Source organism: Salvelinus namaycush, chromosome 11 (assembly GCF_016432855.1).
Source record: "Salvelinus namaycush isolate Seneca chromosome 11, SaNama_1.0, whole genome shotgun sequence".
NCBI lineage: Eukaryota > Metazoa > Chordata > Actinopteri > Salmoniformes > Salmonidae > Salvelinus > Salvelinus namaycush.
Window position 1 is genome coordinate 22,732,716 of NC_052317.1, and position 27,230 is coordinate 22,759,945.

The following is a 27,230-nucleotide window of genomic DNA, read 5'->3' on the forward strand; positions in this document are numbered from 1 at the left end:
CCAAAGATACTGAACTTAGTAAGAGCACATTTTATAAAACTTTGAGGGACAGAGCACATGTGGTTTGCGGACCAGAGGAGAGGAGGAAGGTACTGACTGTACCTGCAGACAGATGGCCAGGTTGACTCTGCAGCCGAATGAGGTGCTGACTGCTCGAGGGTGGAGGCCCAGGTCTTTGAAGAGCTTGGAGAAGGACTGAGTCAGAGCTATCCTGGGTCTCTCCTCCGCCACCACCACACATGTCCTGACCCGCGACAGGTCCAGGCCTCGAGACTGACGGAGAAACCAGAACTAACTGGATCAAATCAGAACTAACCAGGCTGGATGAGTCTGGGCTGATGGACAATCCACGTATCATTCAATCAATCAATGTTTTTACATCAGCAGTTGTCAAAGTGTTTTACTCCCAGGTCATCACATTGTAATAAAACTTTATCTTATCGAAGTTTCATTTTTGTGGTGATTTGGCGGGTGGATACCTACCTTGATTGATTCGGTCTGCAGGCCCAGGCCCTTGGTGCAAAGCTCCATGACGCTGTAGGAGCAGAAGGTGTCCCTGACCTTGTACTGACTGACACCTAGCAGCCACAGAGCAGGGTTCACCTCCAACTCCGAAGGCGGAATCAGGATCGACTGGTGGCCGGAGTACACACTAGAAACAGGAGACAGAGTGAGTACACACTAGAAACAGGAGACAGAGTGAGTACACACAGGACACTAACTAAGTAGTACACACTAGAGACATGTACCATACAGTAAGTGCGTAGCACACAAACTTAAAAGACTTCATACACTTCACACCAGTGACTGGGACAATGAGTTTACTAACATTATATATTCAGTGGCTCCATTTATAATCCAGACCAATGCCATTTCATCAAGGCCAACACAACCTCTATAGTGCAGCTAACTAGTAGCTAGTGAATTATACACTGAATAACAAGTCATGGCTAGTTTGCGTAGGCATCAATCAGAAACACACGCGGAAAATAAAACAGCTCTGTTCTTTAGCAAGGTCCTGGTGTTTAGACAGCACCCCACTGAGGATATTTCCATCTGAAGATTTGCCAAGTTGAGTGGTGCCATGTCAGAGAGTGCTTCCAACGGGGAGGCGATTAAAGAAAGCCCAGCGGACAGCAGAGCAGAACGGCGTCATCATCACAAGGAGACGGGTGGGAGGCTAAACACAGCAGAATAATGCATGCGCTACATTTGGCCCCCTGCTTAGTCTCTCTCCCTCTCGACCCCCCCACGGCCTCTGACAGGCCTGTAATGTCCTGACAAGGCCCCAGCATGGCACAGGTCTAACTGGTCTGCCTGAAGAAGACAGGCTTTCTGACATCTGTAGGTACTGAGAGACGGTACATTCCGATGAGGACGTCACTCACTGTGTGTGAGGGTCTGAGTGAAGCGCAGGGTGAACATAGCATGGCTTCTTCAGAACAGAGGTCCAGGAGTAGCTGTGTGTGTGTGTGTGTGTGTGTGTGTGTGTGTGTGTGTGTGTGTGTGTGTGTGTGTGTGTGTGTGTGGACGCAGCAGAGCTAGATGTGTGTGATGTGATTGGTGGGCAGTGACGAGGCTAGAAGGGTCCATCTCTCTCTGTTTCACCTGCAAAGGCACCAGAGGACGAAGCCCAGGCCGCAGTAGGGGTCCAGACAGATAGCCACCTCACGGGAGGGGTACAGCTCACACTGCAGCTTGATAGAACGGCAGAAGGCACTGGTGGCAGTATGAGACATCTACACGGGAGGGATGATAAGAACAAACGCATACAGATTAGTAATATAGTTAACACTCTACTTGGCCCAGATCTGTTTGTGCTCTTGCCAACTCCATTACAAAATATGACAACAAGTGACAAGGAGTTGGCATGGTGGCACAAACAGAAGGGCACTCAGGCTAACTTGGCTACATCACAAAACCAACAAATACAGTCTATAATTTTTTACCAGGGTAGCCCTTTATTAAACAATATACACATGACGTACAACCGAACTGTGTACCCCAGTCATTCTTTCAGAACTTTATCAATGTACAGTATGGTATTCAAGCCCAAGGCTTTGTTTTGAGTTTCAATTGAACTGCATCAGAATTAGGAAACGCACTGCAAAAAACTATTCATGTGAATATTCTCATGAGCTGCTAGTAGGAGTACCACTTCCTGAATCCTTAACGACTGAATAAATTAAATCGTAGAACAATGACTCAACACGGCTGAATATATAGTGGGATAACGCTTTCACAACTTGGTGCGTCTCCCCTCCGGTAGATAGAAGCTGTTATTGTCCCATTGAAAAACACGAGTTCCACTCCAGCCTGAGAGCTTGTTAAAGTGGCACGCAATCCTATCGGTGTCAAAAATGACACACTATTCTCTATACAGTGCTGTACATTTGACAAGGGGATATAGGGCTCTGTTCAAAAGTAGTGCACTAAGTAGGGAATAGGGCGCCATTTGGGACACAGCTGTAGGAGACATGTTCTTACAGGAAACCCAAATTCAGGGTTTTGTTATGTTAATCAGTGTACAGCATGAGCCATAATTATTTAACATGGCTGAACAGCCCGAGTGCATCTTGTTTTAGTAAACTACAGAAAGAGCCCCACACACCACAACAATTCTCCCCCAGCACCACCACCTCAATCGACCCTATTCCTCTACGCTTTTCAGCTAGAAGGAGAACAGAATAGACAATCGCCTCTAGATGAAGGGAGAAAATCCACAGCCTCGTCCACTGAGAAACTGATAGCAAATTTGCTTCCTTATTGACCAGTGAAAAGATTCATCTTTACAAGTTGCTATTTCACTGGATTTCCTACTGAGCTTCGTCAGTCAGACAAAGGTTTCTACATGGCCAGATGAACTGTGAAGAAGGCGTGTCCTAGTATGGAGTTGGATCTGTGGCGCCAGGGAGAATAGGCCTTCTGGGTGAGCACCGTACTGTGACAGATTCAGCTAGTCATCCACAGCAGAGGGGGGCTGGGATCAATAACTGCTTTCATGTTGTTGAAATGTCACCACTATCTTTTCACTCAGACGATCACTTCAAAGTGCTTCATACAGCTTGTTTCTGTTTGACTTCATATGCTTTTAGAGATATCAGCCTCCCTGATAGGAGAACCACATTCTGGTTAGAAGTTTACCTTCACTCCTGCTAGCATCCCTGTGGTGGACACACTGAAGTCCAGGTAGGCCAGTGTGTCTGGATTAGAGGGCTTGTACAACAATGGAGGTTTCTTCTTTGGCAGATCGTCTAGGAGGACAGAGAGACAAAGGACAAGACCACTGTTATCACAAATACATTCTTAAGTAGAGGATAAATTACAATCTCATTAGTCTCGATTGGTCGTAAGATCTCTGCATCGGTGTCTGTTGTAAAGTGGGCTAAAGTGGGTAATGTCTGACTGAGGTGGCTGGTGCAGCGTGGGTAATGGAGTCTCTTACCTGTGTCCAGGACAGGAGGCCAGGACCTGACGTCCACTGCTGCTGAGGCCTCCTTCGACCTCAGCAATTTACAGATCACCGCTGTGGTCATCATACACGCCGAGCGGCTCACCTGGGGGCACACGCACACATTGAGACACGCAAATACAAGTTTGGATGCACACAAGTTTATACACGCATGCGCAAACGCACTGTAAAATGCTCCAGAAAGACGAGGCCTACTCTGTCGCCTTCGAGGATCCAGCTCCCTTTAACATGACCTCTTATGCATCATCTTGGGCTACATTTTCTCTAATGAAAGGGCAGTTGTGATGCGATGACGACTTGATACATGGAGGATGTCAACGAGGCACTTACCTCCACGATCATCTTCACTGTGGGCAGAGTGGTGGCTATGTTCTGGGGGTGCGGAGGTCGCACAGTGATTGGCACGCAGCCCGCATACAGGCACCCGTAAAACGCTGCGATCAGGTCAATCCCTGCATGAAAGAGAGAGCGAGAGAGAGGATATTAGTTCTGGTCCGTCAGTCCATGAGTCCCTGTGCCAAATCGGAACCAGCCTCCCGACAGACAGAAAGACACTGCAGCCTCAGGACAAGGTGCCGTATTGAGCAGGCTGTCCTAGAGACAGTTAATTGAATGGCTCTCTCAGGCAATCTCCCTTGTCAGGATTTTGTACTGCTTGACTGAGCCTTTTCATTATGGACCTATGGCTCACTTGAACGCTTGAATTTCTCTGGCTCCCAAATACTAATGGAGTTCCAAATTAGAATTCTACCTTTTAAATCTTGGAACACCCAGGGCCTTCTCTGTGTGTACCCTTAAAGATCAGTACACTCTTGTTGGAAGTGCTATTCTATCATAGAGAGATGTGGCTCAGGCCCTGGCTTGGAAGCACAGAGAGATTCTAGATTGATGAATGATAACTGACAATACATGACTGCTGGTGATAAACCCAGTGAGAGACGTGTGATCTGTGTGTCAGCCCGAGTCCCAGGCAGCAGACGTACCAGGGGGGTAGACGAGCGCAACGTGATCCCCGTCCTGCAGGTGTCCTCGCTCCGCCAGCATGGTAGCAATCTTCTCTGCTCTCTTATGCAATTGGACACATGTCAGAGAGCTGGCTATCGTCCCCTGTGGTCACACACACGAAGACACAGGCACACGAAGACACATAAGAGCGATAGACGAGAGAGAGACAAAAAGAGGGAGACAAAAAGATAGAGAGAGAAAGAGGGGGCAAGAAAATTATGATTTACAGTTTAAAGTTTCAATAGGTCTTTGATAGGGCTACTTCAAATAAAATCTTCATGGGTCTCAATACAAAGCGAGAACACTGTCAACTATTTCAGCTGCAACTGCTGTGTGTACAAAACATGTCAGGAGTCAGATGTGAACAATGCCAATACAGCTTTTAGCCAGGTCTCACTCACCCTGCAGTTGAGAAGTGTGTAAAGCACATGGTCCGGAGTGGTCTGTGCCCTCCATTGTAACACTTCAGAGAGGAAGAGGAACTAAAATATACAAAAGAAGGGAAAATAAAATAAGCCTCTGGCTGGATCACACACTCCGAGAGGAGAGGAGCCATTCTGCCTCAGTGTTAAACTCAGACAGGAAGTGTGTGTCACAAAAGGCACCCTATTCTCTATGTAGAGTGCACTACTTTTGACCAGGGAATGCATAGGGTTCTGGTCAAAAGAAGTGCCCTATATAGGGAATAGGGTGCCATTTCAGACATCGCCTAGGAGAGACAGGTACAGTAATTAAATCAATTGTACCATTGGCTAAAACATGTCTGCCATATCTGTTAGCCTATTGAGGAGAAGCTGTTACATTTGTACATTTACATTTTAGTAACTTAGCAGACGCTCTTATCCACAGCAACTACAGTTAGTGAATCTTAAGATCGCTAGGTAGGACAACCACAGTAAGTATATTTTTCCTCAAAGTATCTACACAATATATACGCAAAAGTATGTTGACACCCCTTCAAATTAATGGAATCGGCTATTTCAGCCTCACCCGTTGCTGACAGGTATATAAAATCGAACACACAACCATGCAATCTCCATAGACAAACATTGACAGTAGAATGGCCTTACAGAAGAGCTCAGTGATTTTCAACGTGGCACTGTCATAGGCTGCCACTTTTCCAACAAGTCAGTTCATCAATTTTCTGCCCTGCTAGAGCTGCCCCGGTCAACTGTAAGTGCTGTTATTGTGAAGTGGAAATGTCTTGGAGCAACAGCTCAGCCACGAAGTGGTAAGCCACAAAACCTCACAGAATGGGACCGCAGAGTGCTGGCGCGTATAAAACGCCTGTCCTTGGTTGCAACACACTACCGAGTTCCAAACTGCCTCTGGAAGCAACATCAGCACAAGAACTGTTCGTCAGGAGCTTCATGAAATAGGTTTCCATGGCAGAGCAGACGCACACAAACCTAAGATCACCACGCGCAATGCCAAGTGTCAGTTGGAGTGATGTAAAGCTCGAAACATGTTCTCTGGATTGATGAATCACGCTTCACCATCTGGCAGTCCGACGGACGAATCTGGGTTTGGCGGTTGCCAGGAGAACGCTACCTGCCCCAATGCATAGTGCAAACTGTAACGTTTGGTGGAGGAGGAATAATGGTCTGGGGCTGTTTTTCATGGTTCGTGCCCCGTAGTTCCAGTGAAGGGAAATCTTAATGCTACAGCATACAATGACATTCTAGACGATTCTGTGCTTCCAACTTCGTGGCAACAGTTTGGGGAAGGCCCTTTTTAGCATGACAATGCCCCCGTGCACAAAGCGAGGTCCATACAGAAATGGTTTGTCAAGATCGGTGTGGAAGAACTTGACTTGCGTGCACAGAGCCCTGACCTCAAACCCATCGTACACCTTTGGGATGAATTGCAACGCCGACCGCGAGCCAGGACTAATCACCCAACATCAGTGCCCGACCTCACTAACGCTCTCGTGGCTGAATGGAAGCAAGTTCCCGCAGCAATGTTCCAACATCTAGTGGAAAGCCTTCCCAGAAGAGTGGAGGCTGTTATCGCAACAAAAAGGGGGACCAACTCCATATTAATGCCCATGATTTTGGAATGAGATGTTCGACAAGCAGGTGTCCACAAACTTTTGGTCATGTAGCGTATCAGCAGAGTCAGAGCTTCATATTAGAAGGTGACAAGCTGAGTTCTTAAACATATCATTCTTTTAGCACAATGACCTGCTCTCATAACATTTCAAAATGCTGAAAGCACTGGTTCAGTTGCTGAGAGAGACAGAGGGAGAGAGACAGAGATATAAGCTCCATATCGGTGGCACAGATAGAAAGAGTGAGAAATAAGAGAATGGGCCAAGCATGTCTCAGTTTATGCATTTTTCAAGGTTTCATCCGTGGGGGCAGTGGAGGAGTAAATAGTGGAGTGTAATTCATGCTTTTTGCAGTTTGGTTCTGTCATATGAGCAGAGCACGAAAGTTTGGAGTCTGTAGTGTAATATTGCCTTTCTTCAGGCCTGCTCTTATAGTGATGAATTAGAGATTCAGTATGCACCGTTTTAATCCACCGGGTCCAACTGCTACAGATAGTAAATCATGTTCTCTGTGATCTTCTACGATGCTCTGACAACCAGATGTGTCCCAAAATGGCACCCTATGACCAGACCCCTCTGGTCAAAAGTAATACACTAATTAGGGAATAGAGTGCCATTTGGGATTTTCACCATGAACTACTTCACTGCTCTGAACACCCCAGGAAATTCCACCCACCACCAACCGTCACTTTAGCCTGTCTAGATTGAGAAAAATGCTGTGAAAATTACAGCTGCTGAAAGTGCTTAGTTTTACACTAGGGCTCTTGCCATTAAGTAGGGACAGATGTTGTCCTGTTAAAACAAAGTCATTTGATATTTCCTGTCTAATTCCATAGGAAGGCCTGTTTCCAACAGACACACAGAACAGACTATTCCCTGTGAACCCACGGCTGTTTCCCAAATGGCCCCCCATCCCCTGTGTGGTGCACTGCTTTTGACCAGGGCCCATGGGGGTTTGTTCAAAAGTATTACACTGCGTAGTGAATAGGGTGCCATTTGCGACAAACCCCAAGTGAGGGGCTGCCTAAAACTAAGTGACTCCCTCCCTCCCTCTGCACTCAAACAAACATTAAGACAGGAACTTAGTCGACTCTGCCAACGCAGCTACAACATTGGCTAAATATAAACACCGTTTCCTGATGAAAACATCACTATGGCACTTGCCATAAGCCCGGTGGATAATTTATTCTGTTGCTGTTCACAGAAAACTGTTCCACTACTGTAGATTAGGCTAGATCAGTGGGAGAGAGAGGGGCCCAGGTTGCGTCCCAAAAACCGTATTCCCTATTTAGTGCACTACTTTTGATCAGATCCCTATGGGCCCATGGTCAAAAGTAGTGCACTACATAGGGAATAGAGTTCCATTTGGGATGCATCCCCAAAATTGTCAGAGCTGTGACAGCCAGGAGAGACAGGCAGATATGAATGGCAGAGGACTGTATTGAACGGTGAAGGCCCACCCCCTCCTCTGAGACTCCCCCAGAGTGCTCTAGTTAGGCCATTAGGCCATTGTCTTTAAATCAGCCCAGCCAGTCAGTGTCGGTCTGTGACTCAGACTCCAGGGCTGGATTAGAATCAGCACAGAGAAGAAAGAGCTTGATCTGTTTAAGCGTCTCTGATTCCAGAGCTTGTGTAGAAGAGATTTATCTGAAAAGTATCAGCTGTCATTAAGTGGATATCAGTCTTTACTGTTATGTGACCAACTAGGTGGTCAGTGGTGTACATTTCAGCAACATGAAGTTGAACACAACTATTCGTTATGCTGGAAAGAAGGAACAAACAAAAAAATGTGTTCCATACATTTTTTAAACATGCTAGAGAAGCAACCATTCCCTGACGCAAATTCATTGATTGGGTTAGACATGGCAAGACTATCGAGCACAGGTTTAAAATCACAACATTGAATATTAGGGAAATCGCGCTACGAAATAAGAAAAAGACATTCACACAGAGGGCCTGATTTCCAGATGAATGAGCATGCAGACAGCCAGACCATATTGGTGCATTAAGGTGATAATGAGGGAAGCAGAGCAGCAGTGATTATTATGGTCTGGTTGGCATGCTGAACAGAACAAAGGAGCAGAGGAAGGGATACAGACTGATGGTTGCTAGGGGGATTAGATCAAATGGAAAAGAGCATGAAGTCTGAGTCAGAGGATTCCAAACCACACCACAAACAATGTCTGCCTTCCAAATGGCACCCTATTCCCCTCAACAGTCCACTACTTTTAACCAGAGTCTTATCTGCCCTGGTCAAAAGTAGTGCACTATATTGGGAATAGGGTGCAATTTGAAATACACTCAATGTGTCCTGTCTTCCAAAGGGAAAGTAAAATAGAAGAAATGTGAGGTTGTGTTGTTGCTGTCGTCTGCCTTGTCACTTTACATTAGAGGTCGTACTGCCCAAGCGACTGCCTAACGGGGTGATTGATGAGATTTTTCAGCATGAGAGAAAGGGGAAATCAATTCTGTCTCCGCTACGGTACGGCTACGCTCACCATTGCTCAGTGCCACCAGCCAGGCACCTCACATTCCTTTATTAATAATTACTTTCCAAACCTCTGCCACTGTAAAAGGAAAATAAAGTGCCATCAAATCGAGAATCAGTCAAATCACATACATCTCTGTATTGACAGGGGCTTCTTCCCAAATGGCACCCTATTTCCTATGTAGGGCACTACTTTTGATCAGAGCCCTATGGGCCCTGTTCAAAAAGTAGTGCATTGTAGGGAATAGGATGCCATTTGCCAGGGTAGTCCTAAAGCCCTGAGGGAAATGTACTGTTTGATATTTCAAGGCAAATCTAATCAAACCAAACTAACCAAGACTACAATCCTTCCCCAACACGCAGTATACCAACCAGTATGCTGCTATCCACTACCCAGATATGAAGTAAGGGCTTAGAGAAGCCAACATTACATCACAGTCTGTTTGACTGGTTTAAGCTTCCTACTTAATAGAAAGAAAATGTTGATGAAGGGATAGTTCCAACACTCAGTGGAAACAGAGAGAAAGCAATGGATACAGGGAGACCTGAGGCCTAGTGTCAGTACCTAGAGCTATGGATACAGGGAGACCTGAGGCCTAGTGTCAGTACCTAGAGCTATGGATACAGGGAGACCTAAGGCCTAGTGACAGTACCTAGAGCTATGGATACAGGGAGACCTGAGGCCTAGTGACAGTACCTAGAGCTTTGGATACAGGGAGACCTGAGGCCTAGTGTCAGTACCTAGAGCTATGGATACAGGGAGACCTGAGGCCTAGTGTCAGTACCTAGAGCTATGGATACAGGGAGACCTAAGGCCTAGTGACAGTACCTAGAGCTATGGATACAGGGAGACCTGAGGCCTAGTGACAGTACCTAGAGCTTTGGATACAGGGAGACCTGAGGCCTAGTGTCAGTACCTAGAGCTATGGATACAGGGAGACCTGAGGCCTAGTGTCAGTACCTAGAGCTATGGATACAGGGAGACCTGAGGCCTAGTGACAGTACCTAGAGCTATGGATACAGGGAGACCTGAGGCCTAGTGACAGTACCTAGAGCTATGGATACAGGGAGACCTGAGGCCTAGTGTCAGTACCTAGAGCTATGGATACAGGGAGACCTGAGGCCTAGTGTCAGTACCTACAGCAATGCTGGGTAGGCACTCTGCACTCTACAGTCCCATCCATCTACTTCAGTCTATCGCAAACACACCGCACTGGTCCCAATGGATCACTAATCCCTATATTTGTGCACTACTTTTAACCAGGGCCAAGAGGGAATACAAAGGGAAACAGTACACTACATAGGGAAAATTCCATTGGGGCGCAGTCCACGGTACAGTTACACACCCTATTATTAGGTATCTCAGAGACAGAGAGCCTCTTAGACATCCGTCTATGAAATGGAAAATACCATTAAGAAATATCTTACTGTCCATACTAAATATCCTAATGTTGCCTGTCTCAACAATCCTTTTAAACACTTTGTTCCATATTAGTTCTGTAACAACATCAGTCTACCGATCCCAGGACATTTTTAGCCTTGACACTTGAGTCAAAAATCAGAGTAACAATACATCCTACTGGACCAAGGGGCGGTGGTATTTGTTCCTGTGTTGTGCAAGGCATGAGAGCAGAAATGTATATGGTCTGATCCATCCATATAAACACTTAGATATCATGAAAGAAGGAATAGAATGATAGATGTAGAATACAACAGATGTTGGATAAATCATTCAGATGACTTTGGGAGACTATAGATGAACAACGGCTGAACTACAGTACAACTATAGTGTTTTTACATATGAGGGGATCAAATTATAGTAGATGGGCAACTTAAACATGGAGAGTGTGCCAATATTCAGCTGATTCATACTACATCCCAAAATGGCATCCTATTCTCTATATAGTGCACTACTTTTGACCAGGGCCCATAGGGCTCTGGTCAAAAGTAGGGCACTATGTATGGAGTAGGGTGGCATTTGGGACATAACCTAATATTCAGCTGGAAGCCCACAGTCCATGCTTTAATGAGTGTGCTGATGTAGATGAAGGTGTTGATGAAAACCAAGCCCTCAGAGAGCAGCACAGCACACACACCTTCCTTGCCTGATCATTGTCTTCCATCTGGCCCAGGTCCCTGCCACTAGCCTGGGCAATCCTCTTCCCCGACACCAGGTTCCCCACCATCACAGAGGCAGGCCCGATCTCTGTGGACAGAGGGATAAAGGTGAGACAACACGCATACAGAGAGACACACTGATACAAACATGTGGAATCTATATCCCTGGCTGTGATCTACAGTGATATATACTAGCTCACATTGTGTGTGCAGTGAATTCCCCCTAATTCCCAGAGATTTACAGAGACCGGGTGGGCTGAGATTGACCTTGTGTTCAGAGGCGAAGGCAACCGAATGGATGGGCCAATTGACTGGATGGATTCTACTCTGACAGAGTGCCTTTCAGACAGAAACCTGTGTTGTAAATTAACATCTATCTAGGGGCAACACAGTACTAGAACTAATGGAGAGAGGTGACAGTTACACTATGGGATGTGTTGGATCAGATGGGACATGTTACAATAGTCACCAGGCCAGACTACAAAACACACCCTGTACAGTCCTGAATAGTTCTACACCTCATCCAACAGAATCAAGAAATATGAAGATAAATGAAATGGCTGTAGATATCTCTATCACCATGTAAACTAAGGATTTCTATGAAACAAATGAACTATCAATCCCCCAGGCAGACCCACTCAGGATGGTGTCCTATGGTGTAATATAGTGTCTGACCCGGTTGTTTCTGCCGGGGCTTGGGCAGGTTGGTGACACAGGTATGGGGACACATGAGGACGTTGCAGGGGTGCAGGGAGCCCTCCAGGAACAGCTGCTTGCTCTCTGACAGGTGGATTCCCCCCAGAGGGGTTTTAGGAAGCGTGTTGGAGGGGACCAGTGCCAGGCAATACACCCCCACCTGGTGGATCCCATCTATGGCCTGTATGGGGAGGGAAGGGTACAGGGATTAGCGTGATGTGTGCCTCAAAAGGACTCTGGTCAAAAGTAGTGCACTATTATACTGTATATGACAACTAGACATGCTTACAGTAGTAAAGACAGGTCATATTGCCTGTATATGGAGAAACACGGTGTCAGTGTTTGAGATGTGAGGTATGGATGGCTAAGGAGCAAATCCTAACTTCCTATTAAGTCAAATTCTCACTTGGTCTCCTATTGACATCACTGCGTGTCTAAGTGAACATTTAACTTAGGTGGAATATGGCTACAGTCGTAAAGACGGTAAAGACACCAAGGCCATGTGTAATCGGATCAAGAGGAAGTGAACATGTTATCTTATTTGTTTTGACTGCAATCACACAGCTGGAAACAGCTTTAATAGTGAAACCACAGACTCTTTGGTTATGGACAGGAGCCCAGAGACCTGGGTTATTACAGTACAGGGCTCAGTCTACTGGTGTGTGTATACTGTGTGTGTGTGTGTGTGTGTGTGTGTGTGTGTATACACCTGCAGCACTCTGCTCATCCACTGAAAGCTGTCCTCCTCTGTAGAGTCAGGTCTCTGCTCTGCCACCACCACGATCCTCTCGTCATGTAACACAGAGATGGAGAACACTGCTATCCTGGAGAACAGAGAGATGGGAGACCAACCATATAATTACATACAGAATGAGACCAACACCGTTAGCACACTGCTATCCTGGAGCACAGAGAAACAGAGACCAATACTGTTAACACACTGTTAGCATTAGCACACAGCTATCCTGTAGCACAGAGAGACACACTGTTAGCATTAGCACACAGCTATCCTGTAGCATAGAGAAACAGGAGACCAATACTGTTACCACACTGTTAGCATTAGCACACAGCTATCCTGTAGCATAGAGAAACAGGAGACCAATACTGTTACCAACACTGCATAAGCACAGACACAATCAATCAGCTATGATCACCATCATTTCTTATTTAAGTAGTGTCAGGAGCTTTTCCAGTCCACAGGACTTGACCAAGAAATAGAGCCTTTAAATAGAGCCCAGAGGTTTTCCTGGTAAGGTCACATGTGAAGAAAAACTCCTGTCCCTATCCACAACTGATAGATGAACAGCCACCTCCCCCTGTAGACAAACTTCATGGGCTCCACAGCCAGGGCTGTAGCCACGATGTCGTCAGCGTTGTGCCTCCTTCCCCCCACCACCATGAGGCCGTCCATCTTGCCAGCGATGAAGCACAGTCCCCCAGGACCCACGAAGCCCAGCAAGCCTGTCCTGGTGAAGGGGTACTCACTGATGAGAGCCCCAACACTGTTCATGGGGAACACCTAGAGTACAGACATACACATTCGTTTATCATTCTCCTAACAACCTGCAATACACACAGAGTGATTAAATTAGCCCAATGGATAAATAAAACAAATGAATGAATGAAGGCATCACATAAGGGTGCAATTCCATTAAATTACTCTCTCTCTCCACTAATGGATTATATAGAGCACTTGAGGAATGTGGAATGGTTTTTAAGAACTATTGAACAGCAGCAGTTGTTAGAGCCAATCCCCAGGCGTCCTAACCGTCCCTAGCCAGGACCCAGGGGTAGCTCAGCCCATAACACCATGCTGTTAGGCCTTACCTCAAAGGTGTTCTTGGTCATGCCTGAGAGACCGTAGTACGACGTCCCCGTGGCAATAGAACCCACACACAGCTCCCCAATCTCATCTGTTTTGCATAACTGCGGAACCCCATCTGGTTTCACTACACACATGAGAGCTGCAAAAAAAAATCAAAAAGAGGAGAGACGAGGGAAAAAAGAGGGAGAGTTTTTTAGTAAACAGCAGCGAGAGAGAGGGGTTTAGAGCAGTGAAGCCAGGCCCAGCTACCTCAATGATCCACATCAAGCCAAGTGCACTTCATGATATAGTCACTGCATTACTCTGCAGCACACAGCTGAGGGTGCACTCCTCTGGTCTGTGTCCCAAATGGCACCATATTCCATATTTAGTGCACTACTTTTGACCAGTACCCATAGGGCTCTGGTAGAAAGTAGTGCACTATATAAGGAACTGGATGCCATTTGGGACACATCCCTTGTGTTCAATAAAAAGGTGTTGCGTCCTCAGTAGCACATCAACACACTTCCAGGAAACCCCTAAAAGAGAGCAGGTGAGGAAATGAGGTTAGGATCACCCGTATCTGGTGCTGGAAGGAGACAGGTTAAGGGGTAGGGAGGTGGTAGGAGGGAGGTGGTAGGGAAGCCCGCGGCCCTGGGTCATGGCTGCAGGGCCTCTGTGTGGGTGTAAAGGTTCTTTATGGACTCTATCAGGCAGCCAGGCACTCATCTTGGCACCACATGCTGGGGAGGTCAGGGCCCTCCGGATTCTAGAAACCCACCACACAACCCCTCTTCTTCGGTCTTTTCTGCGTCCCAAAACCCTTATATAATTCCCATAGCGCTCTGGTCAAAAGTAGGGCACTATGTAGGGTATAGGGTGACATTTGATTTACCCTCTCCAACCCTCCCACTGAGCCAAATCACAAAAACACACTCCTTAGAAAAGGAGGTTGAACTCTCTGTTGAGGAATGCTTTTTTATTTACACTTTTTATATTTTTATTTCAGGGTCAATATAACTTCTTTATGCGTGTTCGTCAGTTATGAGGCGTCGTCGTGAGTAATGCCAGGATTTTACATGGAAAACAAGATTCCATTTGATGGAAACTCTCGTTATCATATGACGTTATCTGGATAATGAACAACTTCTACTTCATCTAAAAATATGGATATCAAAACAATCTTTTTTGGATAATTCAGTCATACATCAAGTAATGTGTGTGTGTGTGTGTGTGTGTGGTAAATTCAATGAATCTATGAACATTGTTTGCTATGCTGCTTTCTATCCTTGCTAGGGGCATAAAGCAGACATAAAGCTGTGTTTGTAGTAGGGTTACACAATCTCCAGTAACCTTGCCAAAATTCCCAGCTTTTCCAGAAACACCAGTTGCAGGTTACCAGACTTCCTTCTTATTCCATTCTGATGCCGGGAATCTTCCAACCAGGATTTCTGGAAACCTGGGAATTTTGGGAAAGTAACCGGAATTGCAACCCTGGTGTTTACCTCCTGGCATGACAGTGCCGACATCCTGCAAGGTGAGAACAGACAGCTTCTCCTCAGAGTCCACCCGGATGACCCCGTGACTCAAACCCTGCATGGACAGCACTCCTCTTCCTGGGGGCTGGTTACTGTCGTCTGTCGGCCTATTAACAGGAAGATTACTTTATTGTCCATTTACTTCATGACCAACAAAATAAATGGGTCTTCTGCATATCCCATTCACCCCGGTAGACATGCACATACTGTATACACGGAGAGGTTGGGGTCAGAACCAGGGTCAGCCAGTGCAGCGCCCCTATCAACAAGCTCCAAAATACACATCCCCAAATCAAAGCCTGCATCCCATTTAAAAACCTGCCAATTAGACGGCTAGGGATGGGGCTACTCCCTTAGTGGAAGCGGGAGCTCGACGCCCCCGGGGAAATGGAGGGCCATAAAACACCAGGACAACGCCATCATGGGGGTGCTTTCATTAATGGTGCTGTGTGTGTGTGTATATGTGTGGGCAACAGGGTATAAATGGGAATTGGGTTTTATTGGCAGGCCGTTGATTAGATTTGCGAGTTTGAAGCTGTGTCCTGGAAATGAAATGACGTAATTGCCACAGTATCCGTAATGTCAAGATGTAATTTATAAGTGATGCATGTGGCGCACACAGTAAGCTTTTTACAGTGCCATAATCAAGGGCAGGGAGTTAACTTTTTTCCTGTAATTTGAGATTTAATTAAACTTTCCTTCGTTACTGTAAGCAGGGGCTATTTGAAGTTGAGCTACAATATATAACAGATGGGGGGGCAGCTATAACCGCCATAACCCACAGGACAGTAAACTTAGAGTTTTGTATAAAAGTTCATAGTAATGAGTGTTTGTGTGCACCTCCTGATGGCTACAGTGAGGGCCTCTGGAGAGCTAGCACAGGGACAGATCACCTCCGGCTTCAGCCCCTTACTCTGGAAGACATTGAGGAATGCATCACATGACGAGATGGACCCTGAGAGAGAAAGAGAGAGCGCGAAAGACAAAGAGGGATAAGAGCGAGGAAGATGGACAGAGAGAGGTGTACCTTAACATTAACCGTCAATGTTGAAGAACAAAATCAGACATCCTAATCATACTACCTACAAACGTGTTGAAAGACTACCTTATTCCAATTAAAGTTGGCAAGTGCTGTTTTAAAAAAAAATGTATTCTTGTTTTTTTTTACCCCCTTTTTCTCCCCAATTTCGTGGTATCCAATTGTTAGTAGTTACTGTCTTGTCTCATCGCTACAACTCCCGTACGGGCTCGGGAGAGACGAAGGTCGAGAGCCATGCGTCCTCACTGCTTCTTAACACAGCGCGCATCCAACCCGGAAGCCAGCCGCACCAATGTGTCGGAGGAAACACCGTACACCTAGCGACCTGGTCAGCGTGCACTGCGCCCGGCCCGCCACAGGAGTCGCTAGTGCACGATGAGACAAGGATATCCCTACCGGCCAAACCCTCCCTAACCCGGACGCGTCGCCCCATGGACCTCCCGGTCGCGGCCGGCTGCGACAGAGCCTGGGCTCAAACCCAGAGTCTCTGGTGGCACAGCTAGCACTGGGCAAGTGCTGTTTTTGAGTAGGTTGGAAGCAATAGGATGTGGCTCGTGCGCGAGGAGAGGAAAACACCAATACATTATACCAATCTAAGATGTCAGCATTGTTTGATTATGTGGATAACCGTTACAGCAGGTTAATTGCTGTGGCACAGTTGATTTTCTCCCAGCTTGCACTGCTTGTCTGCCCCACACCATAACCCTGTCAGGCTGAGCTCAGCAAGCATACTGTTCATCATCAAATGATGTAACCGGATTGTACTGCCCTCCGTTACCAGATCTCACTGCCTCTAAACCACTCTTACTCATTTGTTCCTTTCAATTATATTCTCTAGAGTCACATTTATAAGGCTAGCATTGGAAATGAACAACATGACTCAATCGTTATCGTCTCCATAGGTCCCACTAGCTACAGTAACGTAGCTGTGGTAGTATATGTTTTTACAGCACCAGTGGTAGCTTACTGTAATTGTTCCATGACCGCTGCTTGGTCAATTATATATTGGCTACAGTATACTTCACTAGGCCATTAAATGCATTTCCCTAAAGTTATAAGATGGCTTAGCCTAGATGACAAAGAGACATTCTATGAGACCCGCATCATGAACATAGGCTGCCACAGAATAGGTTACAGTACAAAGTATAGAGATCCTATAGTTTTCTACAATATTTTACCATATCTAGAATTAAAGTTTCATTGACCACAGATTTTTTGTCATGTTGCTAGGATGCCAATGTCCACTAGTGAATTATAGGATCTGTATGGAACAAGTTATTGGATTCATAGAAGACTGTCCTGGGTAGTGTCTAGTACAAGTTAGACCTACTGGATGGTGTAACTCTAGGCTTCTACTCTGACCTGCTGTCAACAGGTGCCATGACTCATTCATGTTCTCAAAGTTCATGGCCTGGTGTGAATAGAAAACTCTGAGCAGTGATGTTTCTGTGGTGTGAGTGAGTGAGGACATTTCACCAAAGAAAATAAAGACATTGTCATCCTACAAGAAACATGGTTTAGAGGAGATGGACCCACTGGTTGCCCTTTAGGTTACAGAGAGCTGGTAGTCCCATCCACCAAACTACCAGGTGTGAAACAGGGAGTATGCTAATTTGGTATAAAGCAGACCTAACCCACTTAAATTAATAAAAACAGGCACATTTGGAAATAAATAAGGAAATAATCTCAACATAGAACATTTCCATCCTGTGTGCTACCTATATACCCCCACTAAAATCCCCATACTTTAATTTAGATCTCCCCCATCCTAGAGGGGGAGATCAATCATTTCCAGAACCAGGAACATGTACTAGTCTGGGTCTGTACATATGTAGGCTGGTAATGGTAAGCTTCGAGGGGACTCCTAAGGTAGGTACACCTACAGCTCATCTCTTGGCAGCAGTACTGTAGACGACTATCACCAACCTCAACCCAGTCTCTCAGAGCATTCAGTCAGCCCACTGACACCCCTCAGATCACAGCAAAATCATAGCGTACTTCACTAGGGGTCGCGACCCCATGTGTGTTCTCCTGATTTGAAAATGAGGTCGTGAGAGAAACTCACTATATAATATATACAAAAGTATGTAGACACCCCTTCAAATTAGTGGATTCGGCTATTTTAGCCACACCCGTTGCTGACAGGTGTATAAAATCAAGCACACAGCCATGCCATCTCCATAGACAAACATTGGCTGTATAATAACCTTACAGTGCATTCGGGAAAGTATTCAGACCCCTTGACTTTTTCTACATTTTGTTACGTTACAGCCTTATTCTAAAATGTATTAAATACATGTTTTTTCTCATCAATCTACACACAATACCCCATAATGACAAAGCGAAAACAGGTTTTTAGAAATAAAAAAACTGAAAACCCTTATTTACATAAGTATTCAGACCCTTTGCTATGAGCTCAGGTGCATCTTGTTTCCTTTGATCTTCCTTGAGATGTTCCTACAACTTGTTTGGAGTCCGCCTGTGGTAAATTCAATTCATCGGACATGATTTGGAAAGGCACACACCTGTCTATATAAAGGTCCCACAGTTGACAGTGCATGTCAGAGCAAAAATCAAGCCATGATGTCAAAGGAATTGTCCGTAGAGCTCCGAGACAGGATTCTGTCGAGGCACATATCTGGGGAAGGGTAGCACCCTGGCCTACTTGAACAAAGCAATACTCAATCATGAGACATCAAAGCCAGACAAACTGCATACTATTAAGAAATGCTACAGATGGATGGAAAGTAGCGTAGAAACTTAACAGAAAACAACAAATTTCACTGCAATAGTGAAGGTGTAAACTTGGCAGTAGAAAGCCTAAACAGCAGGCGCTGGAACAGAACAGAAAACTGGAAAACAAACATTTAACTTGTCTAGGGTAGGGGGCAGCATTCGGAATTTTGGATGAAAAGCATGCCCATATAAAACTGCCTGCTACTCGGGCCCAGAAGATATGATATGCATATAACTGGTAGATTTGGATAGAAAACGCTCTAAAGTTTCCAAAACTGTTAAAATAGTGTCTGTGAGTATAACTGAACTGATTTTGCAGGCGAAAACCCGGGGAAAATCCATTCAGGAAGTAGGATTTCTTTTGGTTTTGTAGTTTTCTATTCAATGCCATTACAGTATCCATTGACTTAGGACTCAAATTGCAGTTCCTATGCCTTCCACTAGATGTCAACAGTCTTTAGAAATTGTTTCAGGCTTATATTCTGAAAAATGGGGGCGTAAGAGCAGTCTGAATGAGTGGACCCTGCTGTGTCACAGAGCTTTTTCATGCGCGTGACCGAGAGAGTGCCTTTCATGTTTACCTTTTATATTGACAACGTTATTGTCCGGTTGAAATATTATCGATTATTTAGGCAAAAAACAACCTGAGGATTGAATATAAACATAGTTTTACATGTTTCTATGAACTTTACGGATACAATTTGGATTTTTTGTCTGCCTGTTGTGACTGCATTTGAGCTTGTGGATTACTGAAGAAAACACTCAACAAAACTGAGGTTTTTGGATATAAAGAGAGACTTTATCGAACAAAAGGAACATTTATTGAGTAAATGAATGTCTTCTGAGTGCAACCATATAAAGATCAAAGGTAAGTGATTAATTTTATCTCCATTTCTGACTTGTGTAAGTCTTCTACTTGGCTGGTTACTGTTTGTAATGATTTTCTGCTGGGCTATGTTCTCAAATAATCGAAAGGTATGCTTTCACCGTAAAGCATTTCACCGTAAAGCACCGTAAAGCATCTGACACCGTGGTTGGATTCACAAGAAGTTCCTCTTTAAACCTATGTAAAATATGTTTTGTTTTCTGAATTTTTATAATGAGTATTTCTGTATTTGTTTTGGCGCTCTGCAATCTCACTGGATGTTGGCTAGGTGTGATGCTAGCGTCCCACATACCCTAGAGAGGTTTTTAAGGAACAGAAACGGAACCTAGAACGAAAGTGATCCATACTGTTCCGGAACAGAACCGTTCTTTTAGAAGCATGGGAACCGGTTAACAATATTATTTTATGTTCAAGGCATTTTTTTCTAGTCCCACAACAAAACACCTATGCAAAGTTCTCACTCTGTCACTCAGAAACTTATCCAGTGTTTGCCTGCAAGCAGAAAATCTTTGCCTGTGCATGTGCATGTTTAGGCTACCTGCCCTTCCCCCCTTAGAAGAATAGTCTACAGTACTGACGTTACAAGCTTGATTGAGAATGTTGTGGAAAATTTTATCCAGAGATTAAGGCAGAGACTTAAGGCAGAGATTTCATTGTATAATAGAAACATATGTAATACAAGCAGCTGCAGGGGAGATATACCTCTGATTTCACAGGGAAGAACTCCAAGAGTGAATAGTTACATGTCCATTATATAGTGGGAGGTGATAATACAATCATATTGTTTACACAATAGTTATTTTATACAAGCAACAGTTACAGAACACAATGGCCTTGTGTTAGGGTGTAGACATACCAGGAGTCTACGAAAGGCATATCACAGTCCAACACAGAATGTATCCCTTGAAAAGTTACAACAGCTCACCCCAAATTCTTCCACCACAATAAGACAGTGAGATTTTTAATTAGCTAGAGAAGAATGGAATTACTTTTTCAATGCTGGTTAAGGACACTATAGGCCTAGTTATCATGTTTCACGTTGGATTTATTAACTACAAAAAGGCAAGACGTGTTTTTAATTCTGGTCCTGCTCTGCACACACAAGCTTGTTAGCTGGCTAGCTCAAAGGACATTCAAAGTACCTCTATAGAAGCCACTCCTATGTATAATTCTGTGGACCTAATTCAGATAATGCATGTCATAACAAGATGCTCAGTGCTTCAAGCCTCCTCCTCAACCCTCTCTCGCCCTCTCCCCACCTGCAGAATTTCAGTTGCATCTTGCGCCATAGGCTACACTTGTCTGTCCATCACACATGTAAACAACTAGCTTGCCTGCTCATCCGCACTGATTGGTGAAGTTAGTTAATGAGCTCAAATGTAAAAAACCTGAGTAAAAGGTTAAAAAAAAAAATTACAGAAAGGTACGATATAAACTGTTACTTTTTGGGGGTTTTGAACCGGTTCAGACATTTATTTTGCTGGTCGGAACAGTGGAATGGAAACCGTATTTCTTTTTTTACAACAACGACAAAGAAAACCTAAGAAAGAAATTGAGGAACCAATCCAACCAAAAACAGAGACCCAGAAAACCTGAGCCTATACCTTCACTATGGTGAAATACACGACATAAAAAGAAAGAACAGCACATCAGAAATCAGCTCAACGCAACTGAAAAATCCATAGAATCTAACCACTTCTGGGAAAATAGGAACACACTAAACAAACATGAAGAGCCATCTATCCAAAATGGAGATGTATGGATAAACCACTTCTCTGATCGGTTTGGTCCTATAACAAAGAACAGAAAAATCATAGATTATGCATTACAAATCTTAGAGTCAGCTATTAATACCAGAACCTACTGGATTCTCCAATTACATTGAATGAACTACAGGACAAAATACAAACCCTTCAACCCAAAAAAGGCCTGTGGTGTTGATGGTATCCTAAATTAAACAAAATATACAGACCATAAATTCCAATTGGATATAAACTCTTTATCATCATCATCAGCTCTGGCATCTTCCCCAATACTTAGAACCAAGGACTGATCACCCTAATCCACAAAAGTGGAGACAGATTTGACCCCAATAACTACAGGGGGATATGCGTCAACAGCAACCTCTGCATTATCATTAACAGCAGACTTCTACATTTCTTCATGTCCTGAGTAAATGTCAAATTGGCTTTTTACCAAATGACCATTCAACAGAGCATGTATTCGCCCTGAACACTCTTATTGACAAACAAACAAAACAAAAGCAAAGTCTTCTCATGCTTTGTTGATTTAAAAAAAGCTTGACTCAATTTGGCATGAGGGTCTGCTATGATGGAAAGCAGTGTTGGGGGGAAACATACATTATAAAATCCATGCACACAAATAACATGTGTGCAGTTAAAATTGGCAAAAAAAAAGATTTATTTTCTCAAGGCCGGGGGTGAGACAGGGATGCAGCTTGAGCCCCACCCTCTTCAACATTTATATCAACGAATTGTCGAGGACTCTAGAACAGTCTGAAGCACCTGGCCTCAACCTAATTGACTCTGAAGTAAAATGTTTACTGTTTCCATAGGATCTGGTGCTTCTGTCCCCAACCAAGGAGGGCATAGAGCAGCACCTAGATATTTTGCAGAGATTGTTAGACTTGGGGCCAGACAGTTCCTCTCAGTAAGACCAATTATTCCAAAAAAGGTCCAGTTGCCAGGGCCACAAATACAAATTCCACACTGTTGCCCTAGAGCACACAAAAAACTATACCTACCTCGGCCTAAACATTAGCACCACAGGTAACTTCCACAAAGATGTGAACGATCTGAGAGACAAGGCAAGAAGGGACTCCTACGCCATCAAAAGGAACATCAAATTTGACATCCCAATTAGGATCTGTCAAAAAATACTTGAATCAGTTATAGAACCCATTGCCCTTTATGGTTGGGAGGTCTGGGGTCCTCTCACCAACCAAGAATTCACTAAATGTGACAAACACCAAATTGAGAGACTGCATGCAGAATTCTGCAAAAACATCCTCTGTATACAACGTACAACACCAAATAAGGCATGTCGAGTAGAATAAGGACAATTCCCACTAATTATAAAAATCCAGAAATAGCAATTAAATTCTACAACCACCTAAAAGGAAGTGATTCTCAAACCTTCCATAACAAAGCCCTCACCTACAGAGAGATGAACCTGGAGAAGTCACCTAAGTCAGCTGGTACTGGGATTCCGTTCAAACACACCCCACAGAGCCCCCGGACAGCAACACAATTAGACCCAACCAAATCATGAGAAAACAAAAATATAATTACTTGACACATTGGAAAGAATCAACAAAACTGAGCAAACTGGAAAGTTATTTGGTCCTAAACAGAGAATACACAGTAGCAGAATACCTGACTACAGTGACCCAAAATCAAGAAAAGCTATGACTATGTACAGACTGTCCTTGCTATCGAGAGAGGCCGCCATAGGCAGACCTGGCTCTCAAGAGGACCGGCTGTGTGCCCACTGCCCACAAAATGAGGTGGAAACCGAGCTGCACTTCCTAACCTCCTGCCAAACATATGACCATAGAGACACATTTTCCTCAGATTACACAGATCCACAAAGAATTTGAATACAAATCCAATCCTGATCAACTCCCATATCTATTATATTACTATAAACATATGTTTCCCATGCCAATAAAGCCCTTTGAATTGATAGAGAGAAGTGATATAGTACTATGGTAGTGTGGTCTTACAGGGGTTGGCTCCATCGGCCACCACCAGCATGCGTAGTGAGCTCAGGTTGATGTCCCTCTGGTCCCTGTGTGCCACCAAGGCCCAGTGCATGTCTCGGGACTTCACACACGCCACCTTCGCTGGGGGAGGGATCAGACCATAGCAAGGATTAGGGACAGTTCACATGGGGATCACAGACAAAATATTCAAATCTGTGAAGTCAAAATGCCAACAGTCACAATACAGTTTGAACTGTATATCAAATCATACGTATTGTACAAATAAATGAAGCACACATAATCGACTAAAAGGTATACAGCATCCGATGTCAAATAGACATGCAGTTATTAACAGAAGTCATGTGGATAGAGAGGTGGTGAGTCCAGACCTTTGTATTGGCACACTTTCTGGATCCAGGACAGTGGGTTGACCTTCATCAGTGAGTAGGGTATACTGATAACATGCATCATGTTCATCACACTCTGCAACAGGAGACACACGTTACTCAGAGCCGTGATGATTTGCAAGTCAAGACTCAAATCAGAACCACCGTTAAAACGTTAGACCTTAAAGCCTTCCCACACTGTACTTTGGATTCCGTCTACGATTATTAAATGTCACACTGTGCGGTGTTACCAAATTCAAATCTTGTCATCAGCCTGGCCGGATTGTACGATTTGATTCAGTTCTGTCGTAACATTCTGCGATTGGCTTGCGAGGCTACGTCAGCCGACGTACTGTAGACTACGTCAGCTGCAGCTGTGTATTTGACCTGCGCAGGTGCCAGCACCAGCAGCGCAACACTCCTTCTACGTTTATGTTAAAAAAAACAATGCATCTTAGAAATAGTTTTCACATAAAAACGTAATATGTCCGAACTCAGAATCAAATCTGCTTCCCAAAAACAACATGGATGCTGTGTTAGAACTTTCATTTTGATCGGGTGCCTGATTTCAGACGTGTCATGTAAACAAGATTATTAGGGAAATCGTGCTTCTTGCAGAAGCATGTAAACGTTTAAATATAACTATTATCGTAATCTGCCTATTCACAATAATCATGTTATCGTGTGCATACTCGGTGCCGGCCGTGTTCCTATTGGTCAGTCACCGGGATCGGCTCGTAACACCAGCCACACTACAAGATGAAGGCTCAACATTTCTGACACTGCCAGAACTTTGGAGCCTACGACCGCTCGTAGTGGCATTTCATCGGCAGACCTAGACCTTGTCACACTGAACGAGCCAAGACCTCCGACAATCGTTTACGACCGAAGAATTTGCCCATGACGTGGACATTTTTGTCCCGGACGGCAAAATCATGGCATAAGACGGCTAAAATTGTACAGTCTGTGCGGGCCTTTAGACTCAATCAAGACTGGTAATGATCAGGCTTTTTCTAGGCTAATGAGAAAACTGATCGGAGATCTGGTTGGTTAAAACACTGATGAATTACTGTATGCATCTCAAATGGCATCCTATTCCCTTTGTAGTACATCACTTTTGACCAGAGCCCGATGGACCCTCGTCAAAAGTAGGGCACTCTATAGGAAATAGAGTCCCATCTGGGGCTCAACCTTAGTATTGGACTAACACAATGGAGACAAAACTCCCTGTGGCTACACATTAGAATATATTCACTATTCCTTTTAATTGGATTTGGGAGAACTAATTTAGCAACAGTGGTAAAAAGCCTCTCTGATAATATAATTCCCATTCCAAGACAGTGTTCAGAGAAAACATAGTGAGAATATAATGATCTTTAACGAGTCCTCTAAGCCCCGGGCAGACGTGTGTGTGTGTGTGTTTCTGTGTGAACCCCATTGAAAGCCCAGCTGGTTGGTCCTCACAGTGAGAATGCCATGCCACAGCCCCACGTCCTTCTTAAAGTCTAATACATTCACTATGGTCTCAGCTGCAGGAGAGACAGCGAGAGAGAGAGAGAGAGAGAGAGAGAGAGAGAGACAGCGAGAAAGAGAGAGAGAGACAGCGAGAGAGAGAGAGAGCGAGAAAGAGAGAGAGAGCGAGAAAGAGAGAGACAGCGAGAAAGAGAGAAAGAGAGAGAAAGAGAGAGAAAGAGAGAGAAAGAGAGAGAAAGAGAGAAAGAGAGAGAAAGAGAGAAAGAGAGAGAAAGAGAGAAAGAGAGAAAGAGAGAGAGAGACATAACACAGAGAACAAGAGAGTTTAATCCAACAGTGGCATCAAACAGTAACCATGAAACATGACACATTAGATGTACACAATACAAGATTACTGTGAGATACGGGGTTTAGAACAATGACTGTGAAAAGCACAATGCCCAGACAAGCGAAAGAGGGAGAGATAAAAGGAGAAAGAGAAACCAATTGTAATGAAAGATTCTCTCTAATGCACATCTCCTGTAGGATGGAGAATTGAAAAAAGGATACTTCGAGAGTCTAAGTATTATGACTTCTGTAGAATGTCTTATAGGAAAGGGCTGCATAGACCCACCTTCTGTGTATCCACAGGACTGGGTGAGGGCCTGACAGTGAGTCAGCAGAGCCATCCTCATCACCGTCACTCCCAGCACACTGCCATCTTTACACGTCTTATACTGTAGTGAAGACGAAAGAGAGAGAGAGAGAGAGAGAGAGAGAGAGAGAAGGAGAGCGAGAGAGAAAGAGAGAAGGAGTCAGGATGTTGTGCATCACATTACTGTCACAATCACAAATCAGCAACACAGCCCATCATATCACCCTACTGTACAATCATGTTGTTAGATGGCACCTGCTTCTTACTGTACAGACAACCCACTGTCCATTTCAAACACTGCTCGTAAGCTGACAAAGACACACTACTGTTAAATATCTGATTCATTATCAGTCACTAGTATTGACAATATCCATAATGCTACTTGGCATATTATTTGTTATCACTACTTTTTACACACCTCCAGGTGTACAGTAAGTGCTAATTTATGCTGAGAAACTCATTCTGTCTATAACAATCGTGCGGTAACGTCCCGTCTTGCAGACCAGACCTTTCCCAGTCCTATAGTAGACACACATAGTAGTAGATCTAGGAAGGGCAACGACAATCTTTCCTCTAATAAAGCCTTGATGCTGTCTCGGCCAGTCTTCTCCAGTCAGTCTGATGAACGACCACAGCGCTAGCCTGGATCAATGGGAGAAGACAACACAACATAAACACTATACAGACTGCTGTCTGTATCATCCCCTGACAGAGCACCGAGACCGTTCTCATATCTGAGGGCTGATGGGCCTTGGTCAAAAGTAGTGCACTATATAGGGAATGGGGTGCCATTTGGAACGGAGCCCAAAACTCAGGCATGAATCAGACATTCATTATTCATCGTATATTTGATCTCAACCAAACTAAAATGGGGAGAACAGCTCTCAACATTTAGATGGATTACACCATTGATTTTTATCTGCACTAAGAGACAGGGAGATGGAACAAAAATATGAAAAGTTAGTCAGTCATTAGGCAAAGTCATTAAAACAGAATCCATCATGCTCTATATATCTTACAGACTATCTGAGGTAGTATTACGTTGAGAGGAGTGATGCATAGCACCTCCAGATATCTGCTCAGCCATATGTCTAGCTAGCGATGCACGACTAAGAAAACAACCATTTGTCTAAAAGATTAGAACTAGAGCAAAATATTTCTGGAGATATTTTCCTTTGTAG

General features: G+C 44.4%; 1 protein-coding gene across 1 annotated transcript in view; it reads right to left on the minus strand.

The window, feature by feature from the left end:
* Nucleotides 1-27,230, minus strand: part of LOC120055925 (disco-interacting protein 2 homolog C-like) — a 98,840-nt gene that overhangs the window by 10,263 nt on the left and 61,347 nt on the right. The window contains exons 12-30 of the mRNA XM_039003979.1: nt 26,029-26,131; nt 25,407-25,471; nt 23,946-24,039; nt 23,578-23,697; nt 16,012-16,126; nt 15,139-15,278; nt 13,657-13,793; nt 13,140-13,348; nt 12,539-12,653; nt 11,809-12,010; nt 11,112-11,221; nt 4,879-4,959; nt 4,456-4,579; nt 3,803-3,924; nt 3,446-3,557; nt 3,145-3,254; nt 1,609-1,739; nt 484-652; nt 103-273 (exon numbers count right to left, since the gene is read on the minus strand). Of these exons, the coding sequence (XP_038859907.1) occupies nt 103-273; nt 484-652; nt 1,609-1,739; nt 3,145-3,254; nt 3,446-3,557; nt 3,803-3,924; nt 4,456-4,579; nt 4,879-4,959; nt 11,112-11,221; nt 11,809-12,010; nt 12,539-12,653; nt 13,140-13,348; nt 13,657-13,793; nt 15,139-15,278; nt 16,012-16,126; nt 23,578-23,697; nt 23,946-24,039; nt 25,407-25,471; nt 26,029-26,131 (2,430 nt within the window). The remainder of the gene's footprint in view (nt 1-102; nt 274-483; nt 653-1,608; nt 1,740-3,144; nt 3,255-3,445; nt 3,558-3,802; nt 3,925-4,455; nt 4,580-4,878; nt 4,960-11,111; nt 11,222-11,808; nt 12,011-12,538; nt 12,654-13,139; nt 13,349-13,656; nt 13,794-15,138; nt 15,279-16,011; nt 16,127-23,577; nt 23,698-23,945; nt 24,040-25,406; nt 25,472-26,028; nt 26,132-27,230) is intronic.